The 9,289-nt window shown below is 36.4% G+C and overlaps 1 protein-coding gene across 1 annotated transcript; it reads right to left on the minus strand.

Moving 5' to 3' along the window:
* Window positions 1–128: 128 nt before the first annotated feature.
* On the minus strand, window positions 129–8,024 carry LOC127707854 (putative uncharacterized protein DDB_G0277255). Its single transcript, XM_052212608.1, has 2 exons — window positions 7,722–8,024; window positions 129–1,435 (listed from the first exon to the last, which is right to left on the minus strand). The coding sequence occupies exons 1-2, from the start codon at window positions 7,743–7,745 to the stop codon at window positions 206–208; spliced, it is 1,254 nt and encodes a 417-aa protein (XP_052068568.1). The 5' UTR covers window positions 7,746–8,024; the 3' UTR covers window positions 129–205.
* Between the last annotated feature and the right edge of the window lie 1,265 nt (window positions 8,025–9,289).

The following is a 9,289-nucleotide window of genomic DNA, read 5'->3' on the forward strand; positions in this document are numbered from 1 at the left end:
AGCTTGGTGAGCTGATTTATACTGTTTAGGAAATACTGATTAAAAAAAAAAACAAACTCTACTATTCTTGGTCATTCTTCATCGAGCTCACAGTATGTCAGTACTATGTGGGTTTAACAACAAAGATATTTTTCATTCACAAGATAAATTTTACTAATTATATCAACAACAAACGTCAAAATCTATCCAAAATCAACAACAAAGTTTAGAAGTTACTCAGTCTACATGCACACAAATCATTTAGTCTCTCTTGTACTGTTGTAACAAGTCCAGACAGTTTATAGAACTTTGCCTCCTGGAGCAGCTCGTACAAATAGACATGCTCCCTAGGGAGATATCTTTTTTCCACGGTACAATTGTTCCTCAAATAGTTAAGGATTATCTTGAAGTGAGCAGGGTCTCGATCGAAGAAGTAGACGTTATTAGAAGGACGGAATGGACTTAAAGGCTGCAACATCAAGGCGAACACACAAGAAGGGTCGGCTCTTAGGGTGTTTTTACTTGTCTCTACCTTCATCCCTCCAACGTTGAGAGTAAGTGTGTTTTCCTGTGTGTCCTGTAGGGATTGTAGGAAGGTTTCCACCAATTCTGTCTTAGCTGAAAACTCAACATTTCTTATTGGTTCAATTTCAGTATCAAGAGGTTTTACCACGACGTTCTCTGCCTTTTGTGACATACTAGCTGGAGTTGATTTCTTGACTGTCCCTGATGAGCTTGACGAGCTAGACGACGATCCGGATGAGGTTGTTGATGAGGATGAACTCATGTGAGATTTATCTGCTCTTTCTAATGTGCTCACTTCTTTTTCTGATACATGCAGTTCGACTTCCTCTAAGATTTGACTCTTTCCTTCTGTTTTATCTGCTTCCGGTTCTAAACAAATTGTTATTGTCTCACCACTCTCACTCATTAGATCTTGAATAACATCTTTGATTTTCTTCAGTTTTTGTTCTTTTGTCTCTGAGGGCTTACTAACTTTTGCAGGAGTTGGCCCTGAGATGTTGTTATTTTCTTTGTTCTCTATATCTGTCCTTTTTCTGGATGTTTCTTTCAACGAACTTCCTCTCTTACTATTACATGTACTTTTATTGCTGGTGTCACCTATCTCGGATCTAGCATATCTGTTACGTCTAGATACAACTTCAACCTCATTCCCATTATTATCAACCAACCTTATTTTCTTCGGCATTTCATCTCTTTTAAATTTCTCCAGGTCTTCTTCGGCATCTTTTCCCCTACGTCCGGTGCTGTTTTGAAAACAGATCATTTGATTTTCATGTACCTTGCACCCATGGTTGGTATTACGTCTTTGGAACAGTTTTTTACATTCTGGACACTTCCAGGCAAAGTCTGAGTGCCTTTCTAATATGTGTCGCTCCAGAAACCACCTTTTTTCAAATGTCATGTCTTCACATATAACACACATCCATTTACTCTATAAAAGAATAGAATAACAATCATAAGAAAGGGATAAATAATTATGGACCTATCATTATAATTATTAATATTTTTACAACTCAACACATATACAAAGAGTCGTAAAACTTAGTTAATTAGTAATACATGTCATACCTATACATGGTAGGACAGTTTTAGTATTCAATATTTTCATCATATGTCTTAAATATAAAAAAATCATTCGATCAAAGTTCAACTAAATTTGATAAGTTATCAACTATGAAAACCAGGTTGGACCATGATCTCCCAAATAAGGTTTAAGTTTATCATGGTGAACCACTTTCGGTTTCATTCTTGGACCCAGCTGAATTCTATATAAGACGTCATTCAGTCGATGGGTAACAACAAATGGACCATGCCAAGGTCTCTGAAATTTAGGATTTACACCAACCTTCCGTTGGTATTGGTAATACCAGACTGGATCACCAGGATTGAACAGCTTTAAGTGAATGTTATGGTCATAGTTTTTCTTCATAACATCACTAGCAAAATTTAAATTGGTTCTTGCAAATTCATGAACAGTCAACAACGTATGTTCAAGATCATTAACAAAGTCCGAAATAGAACTTTTAGGACCGTCCGGAGATTTACCAAACAATAAATCTACCGGTAGATTGATTTCACGTCCATACATCATTCTACAAGGTGACACACCCGTACTTTCGTGTTCAGCGGATCGATATGCCATCATTAGAATGGGCACAAATTTGTCCCAATCCTTTTGGTGGTTCGATACAAACGAAGACAACATATTTTCCAGTGTTCTCATAAACCGCTCAGCCATTCCATCAGACTGGGGTCTCATAACCGTTGTTCTAGTCTTGTCAATATCTATCAATTTGCAAAGTTCTTGAAATAAATGGGACTCAAAATTAGCCCCTTGGTCCGTATGTATTTGTAAGGGAACTCCAAAGATTGATATAAAATTATCTACTAATGTTCGGGCTACAACCTCTGCCTCTTGGGATTTCAGGGGAATAGTATGAACAAACTTAGTGAAGTAATCACCAATTACTAGTAAATAATTATTTCCCTGAATTGACCTAGGCAAAGGCCCCATTATGTCCATAGCAACTCTTTCTAAGGGGGCACCGGCATTGTATTGTCTCATAGGTGCTTTTGGTTTTCTATTTGGTCGCTTTCGTGAAGCACATACATCACATTTGCTACACCAATTTTCAATATACTTTCGTACCCCAAACCAAAAGAATCTTTGTCTAACTTTGCTTAAGGTTTTCTTGATACCTAAATGGCCACCAGTGACACTATTGTGTAACTGCTTGAGCACACATTCTTTCAAATTATCTGGAATTACTTTTTGCCACGTGACATTATCCCCTCTTTCACTTTCCCATTTTCGACATAAAATACCGTCTCTTATCTCAAATGATTCAATTCTATTCCAGAAGTATTTGATAATTGGACTGAATTTAGATATTCCCGACCAAATGGGTTTCAAATTGTTTAGTAGCCAATCCCTAATTATCTTTAGTACGGGGTCATTTTCTTGTTCACTTTCTAAATCGAAATCTATCTCAACAAATTGTTCATCGTGCATCGGAGATGACGAGCTCGGTTTTTGTTGATCCAACTGAGGAGATTTCATGCTTCGAGTTTTAACTACTCCTATGCGTTGGTTTATAATGTTTTCATTGGTCTTAAATTTGCAAACATCAACTGATGTTTCTCTTGCAAATCTATTTTTCCCTTTCCTTTCCTCAGACCTTTTCAAATTGGGAACATTAAAAGTTTCGGAACTACTTGATTTGCCAACATCATATGATGCCTTTAAAGCAAATCCACTTTCATCCTTCACTTTATCAGATATGTTCATACTTTCCTTGTCAAGTTTTGTACAAGATTTAGAAGCGTTTAAATCGTCTGACCTATAACTAGCATATACTTGTGTTGCTTCGTTTTTCTTTCTAGTCTCTAGACGTTGACTACCTTCAACCTTAACGGCGCCTGTTAAAGTATTCGTATCATCAACTACTACTGACTTTACCACTTCTTTAGTTGAAATCTCGTTATTTATTTCAACCTCTCCTAAACCTACGTTTGAAAATTTATCCTCACTTTTAGAGCAATAAGAACAATCATCCGGACAGGGTCTACGACTCAATGCATCAGCATTCGAATGAATGCGACCAGGGCGATGTATTATTTGGAAGTCATATGCACCAAGTGTTTCCAACCAGCGGGCAAGCTGACCCTCTGGATTTTTGAAATTTACTAACCACCTAAGAGACCCGTGATCGGTACGAAATGTAAAAGATCGACCATAAAGATAGTGATGGAAATTTTTAACTGCACTGACAATAGCCAGCAGTTCTTTTCGGGTGACACAATAATTTCTTTCACTTTTCGAAAACGTTTTACTAAAATAGCCAATCACTCGTTCTTCCCCATCTTGAATTTGAGATAGAACGGCCCCCATTCCCACATTGCTAGCATCTGTATCAAGAATAAAGCCGCCATCATTAATTGGATAACCTAAGATAGGTGCAGATATTAACAACTTTTTCAGATGCTCAAATGAGCAATTACAAGCTTCTGTCCATTCAAATTTCTTACACTTCTCGGTTAATTGATGTAAAGGCTTTGCAATAGTAGAGAAATTTTCTACAAATCGACGATAATATGAACAAAGTCCGATAAAGCTACGTACATCTTTTACATTCTTGGGAGTGGGCCAATCTTGCACGGCCTTAATTTTTTCATCGTCAGTACTTATGCCTTCGTGACTAACTTTATGTCCTAAAAAGGTTACTTCCTTTTGAAGAAGGAAGCACTTCTTAGGATGTAATTTTAAATTTGCTGATCTTAGCCTGTCACAAACTTCACTTAAATTTTTGAGGTGTTCATCAAAAGTTTTGGAGAACACAATGATATCATCAAGATACACTAAGCATATTCTCCAAGTTAAACCAGAAAATATTTTCTCGACCAACCGCTCGAAAGTTGCTGGAGCACCACATAGCCCAAAACAAAGCACTTTAAATTGCCACAAGCCACTACCAGGTATTGCAAAAGCGGTTTTCTCTCGATCCTTCTCATCTAAACCACATTGCCAGTAACCACTGCGCATGTCCAGTGTGGAGAACCACTTACTGCCGCTTAAAGCGTCCAGCGTGTCCTCTATACGAGGGATCGGTTGACAATCTTTTTCAGTTATATCATTAATTTTTCTAAAATCAATACAGAATCGAATACTTTGGTCTTTTTTTTTCGTGACCATGACAACCGGTGAACACCAAGCACTACTTGAAGGTTCTATGATGCCCCTTGATGCCATGTCTTGTATCTCTTTCTCTGCAACCTCTCTCTTTGCCAAAGGAAGTCTATATGGTTTAAGTTTAATGGGTTTTGCATTCCCCGTATTTATTTTATGGTTAACAATTTCAGTATGCCCAATATCAGATGGGGATTTTGAAAAAACATCTTGATAAGAACATAAAAACTCTTTTAACTTCTTGACTTCAATATTATCCAAATCTTTGGAACTTTTCTCAAATACACACTTTAAATGATCAGGGATGCCTACTTCAGTCTTAATCTCTGCACAATTGACTCGACTCACAGTGCTCACTTCAAACGTTTCTATGTCAACAGGTTCAAAAGTACCAACTATTGTGTTTTTATAGACTTTGACAGGCTCTGTGCTAAAATTAGCTACCCTTAAAGGTATGATATTTGAATTTGGCTGGACCACTACTCTGGCTAATAACAAACCAGTTTTCTCAATAAAAGACTTGTTCGTCTCTACAAGACCTACTTCATTAAATATAACAGGGCCACATGGCATCCCTTTTATTAACATTTCACTATCAGGCGGAATATCAACAGTTTCCGCAATTGAAATTCGACAACATGAGCTATCACCTTTATTTGTAAAACAGGTAATAAACTCATCCTTAATTCTCAGGCAACCTTTGCTAAAAAGAACATCAATACTATTAGTCATCAAAAAGTCCATACCCAGTATGGCCATATCTTTGATTTCAGCCAACAAAAATTCGTGTTTGAAAATATGTGTCCCTAATTTTATTTCTAAGTTAACTTTCCCAATAAACTCTGAAGCTTCTCCAGTTGCTGTTAATAAATTCATTCTGACTGGCATAACTTGAGGTCTATTCTCAAGTACAAGACTATCAAAGAAATCTTTTCTCAAAATGGAGACGCTCGCCCCAGAATCAACCAACATATTTACAGACATAGAATTTATATTAGCAACTACAAAATATCCATTATCTTTCCTCCAAGAAACATTTGAAATAACCGTGTTGGGTCTTTTTATTGTGGTCGAGCCGCGACCCCCGCACTCGACGCTTGGTAGTTTTCCGAGCTGTTATAATTTTGGTTGAAATTTCTATTACCAAAATTATTTGATCCTCTTTGTTGACGTGAACCATTGTTGTTATTATGGTTATAACGTTGACCATTATTATTATTTTTCTTAATGGCCCCTACATCATTTTGTAGATTTCTTATGCCTAATTTTATTTCTTTTATTTCACTGACTATTTTACTATCATCAGCGTCACATGCATCAGCTGTTCTCACCGATCGCCCTTTTTGTCTGTCTGCCAGTCTTAAAGCTTCAAGACGAACAGCAATATTTTCGGCTTCATAAATTGTTTTTGGCCCTACTTCTCTCAACCTTAGACGAATGTCAGTTTCAGTTATAGCATCAATAAAATAATCAAGCGCCAGTGTATCTCTGACAATAGGGGAAGTACCAGGATATGCTCGCCTTGTAAGTTTTTTAATTGCCTGGGCCAGTTCGGGCAAACTTTCGTTCCTTAACCGAACCCTAGTCTGTAGCTCAGCTCTGAAAACTTCTGACCGATTTATGGAACCAAATCTGCTTTTAAGCATTGTTACTAAACATTCAAAGTCATGCCTTTCACCCTCTGTCATTTCATTTAAAAGAGCACGAGCACTGCCTGTTAAGCTACTTGCCAACAATAAAGCTTTAGATCTTAAGTCCCAATCGTTAAGTTCTGCCAGAAGATAAAATTGTGTGAGATACTCTTCTAGATCGTCTGACCCGTCATACAGCTGAGGTTTAATTTTACATTTTATGTCAGGTTTAGCTCTGATGTTCTCAGTGAAATGGCTATTATTTAAGTCTTGTTTACTTTGTTTGGCTTCCCCACTCGCACTTATAGACGAACTATCATACCCCCTTCCTAAAATAGGGGTGATTTTATTTGTTATATGATGGTCAAATTTTGCCAACATACTGTCCATTCTCTCAGAAAAATCTGAAAAACATTTGTCTACCATAAATTTCATTTCCACTTTAGCGTCAGAAACCATTCTCTCTGCGGTAAGATTCTTTTCACTACTAGAAGCTATTACTTCATTCGATAGTGTTTCATCTACTTGGTCACTATTCCCAGTATTGGGACCGAACATAACTACATTTGAATCGTCCATATCTATTTTTACAACAACTTTAAATTTTTATATACAAACAATAGACTCTAATATATTGAAAGTGGTATCCCACCGCTGCCACCAATTGTAACGCTGCCTCTCTGGCGTTAGAGTCGGCCACCAGAGATCTCAGGGTCACGTAAAAAGGGATCTATTAGAGGTCGAGAAAGGTGTCTTAATTAAAACCACCGATCTAAACCCGAAATAGGACGAAGGAAAAATATATAAATATATATATTTATATCAGTGTGCTAGTATAATTCGGTTTTCGTGAGGTTTACTAAAGTAAAAGATAATAATTTATAAAGTTAAACATTTTATTAACGAAATAAAATACTGGGGGAAGGCTGGACTCTCGGTTCTGTCACTGGTCAGTGGCCCCTGGTATGGTTGGTCTAACAACAATTAACACGAATGTGAATACTACTCATAACATAGCATTTCTTTACAACTAGTCCTTTATACAAAGGTAACTATCATATCCATAACTAATTTTAACCAAACAAGATAAAAAGCCTGACCTTTGCCAAACTGTTCATAAAACATACATATGCTTCTCCATAAACTATTTATGTCACTACCTCAATAACTATAGCTATATCAACAGTAACTTACACACGTGAATTCATCAACTCCAAATCTGGTGACAAAATTATTTAGTCACCGTCACCGACAGTTATAGTCACCGTCACCGACAGTTTTTAGTCACCGTCACCGTCACCGAGATTAGTCACCGTCACCGAGATTTAATCACCGGGACTTATATTAGTCACCGTCACCTTTTACTTATTAAAATAATATTATTATTTCACAATACTAACTTTTATACTCATAACATCAGACATAATTCTATTTAGTTTCTACTTCCAGTGCTCTATCTCTTTGATTTTACTATCTCAACTAATGCGAGCTATCTCCCTTGATGCAGCCAACCACACGTATTTATATTCCAAATTGACCAATGAGAGTTGCGCTTATATAATGACATCCAATCACAAGCCATCACTCTTATTAGGGAAATTCCCTTAACGGTGATGCAATTGTAAACAATGCAATGTTCTTCACGAATAAATATAATTTATGTGTTTAAAATGCAACTAAAAGCTTTGAAAACGTTTGTGATGGGTAAAACAGATACAAACTACTGTATCTTGCAATCGATAGTGAACAGATAACGAACATTTTAACTAAAACACATCAAACAAGTAAGTATCACCTATATCGGTGACAAACCTTAAAAATCGGAACGAGAGTTATTTAAAGTCTCCAAATGCTCCGTGCAATTAGCAATCATAATCAAACGAAACCCAAACAGGAAAAATAATAAGATGTAAAAAATAGAACAACATCAATCACAATATTATTAGTATTTACAAACGTAAATAAAAATCTATGGCCTACTTTCACTTTCCAACAGTTCGAAAATAAACGTTACATGTCTCAAAAACAATACTCCACAGGTTTAAAAGTCATCTGAGATAATAGTTTTATAAGTACAAGCATAAGCATCTCCTGACTTATCAAACACTTTTGACAACCAACTTCTGGTTATGGATCATAACAACGACGAAAAAAATGCATATCAAAACAACACTGAATAAATACGGGGAGCCGGCATAACAATATATATCGAAAAACACATGTAAAGTTTTGTTTGAAGGTCGCTTGTTCAATTTTTCTGAGGAAAAAGTAGAAGGCTAGACGAAGTATTCCCTTACATCTAAGCAGTGAACTTTTAGTTTTGTAAGACAAAACTGAGTCATTTCCCGTTTCACCAATTCCTGGCCATTAACATGAAATCCACGGTCTCTCCCTCCATGTAGCAATGTAGTATTTTCTATTTCATAATCATAATAGATGTTTTGTTTATGTCAACTTGTTTACCCCTGGACTTATTATAATTATACAGTTAAAAGCAGGGTGTGTCATACCCTGAAAACAAGTTATTGTAGCAGACATTTGGCTGCTTTTCAATTTGTTTTATATTTTAATCAGTCAAGCAAGTTTACTTTATTGGTGGACCGTGTCTAAGTCATGATTATGGACTGCCTAATGCCATTTAACATGTCCGTACCATATGAAACATGTGGACTAATGGGCTTTTGATCGGTCCCGGAAACAGGTCTATTATAGACTACAGCTGGTGAAAAGTCTGCTTTTAGACCACTCTTGGAGACAGGTCTGTTTTTCACTTTTGCTGACCTGTCAAAGTAACTTGTTCAGCAATCATAAAAACAGTTTTAGAACCGAGTCTTCTTTTTCACTTTTACGTGATTTGTGTCTTAAAACTGGTCGGAGCAGCAAACAAAAATGGATACAAATAGATTTGATCAGTAAAATTGTCTGATCTAATCATATTGAATTGTTACAGTTTATGACCGTGCCCATC

Source organism: Mytilus californianus, unplaced genomic scaffold (genome assembly GCF_021869535.1).
Source record: "Mytilus californianus isolate M0D057914Y unplaced genomic scaffold, xbMytCali1.0.p SCAF_7, whole genome shotgun sequence".
Lineage (NCBI taxonomy): Eukaryota > Metazoa > Mollusca > Bivalvia > Mytilida > Mytilidae > Mytilus > Mytilus californianus.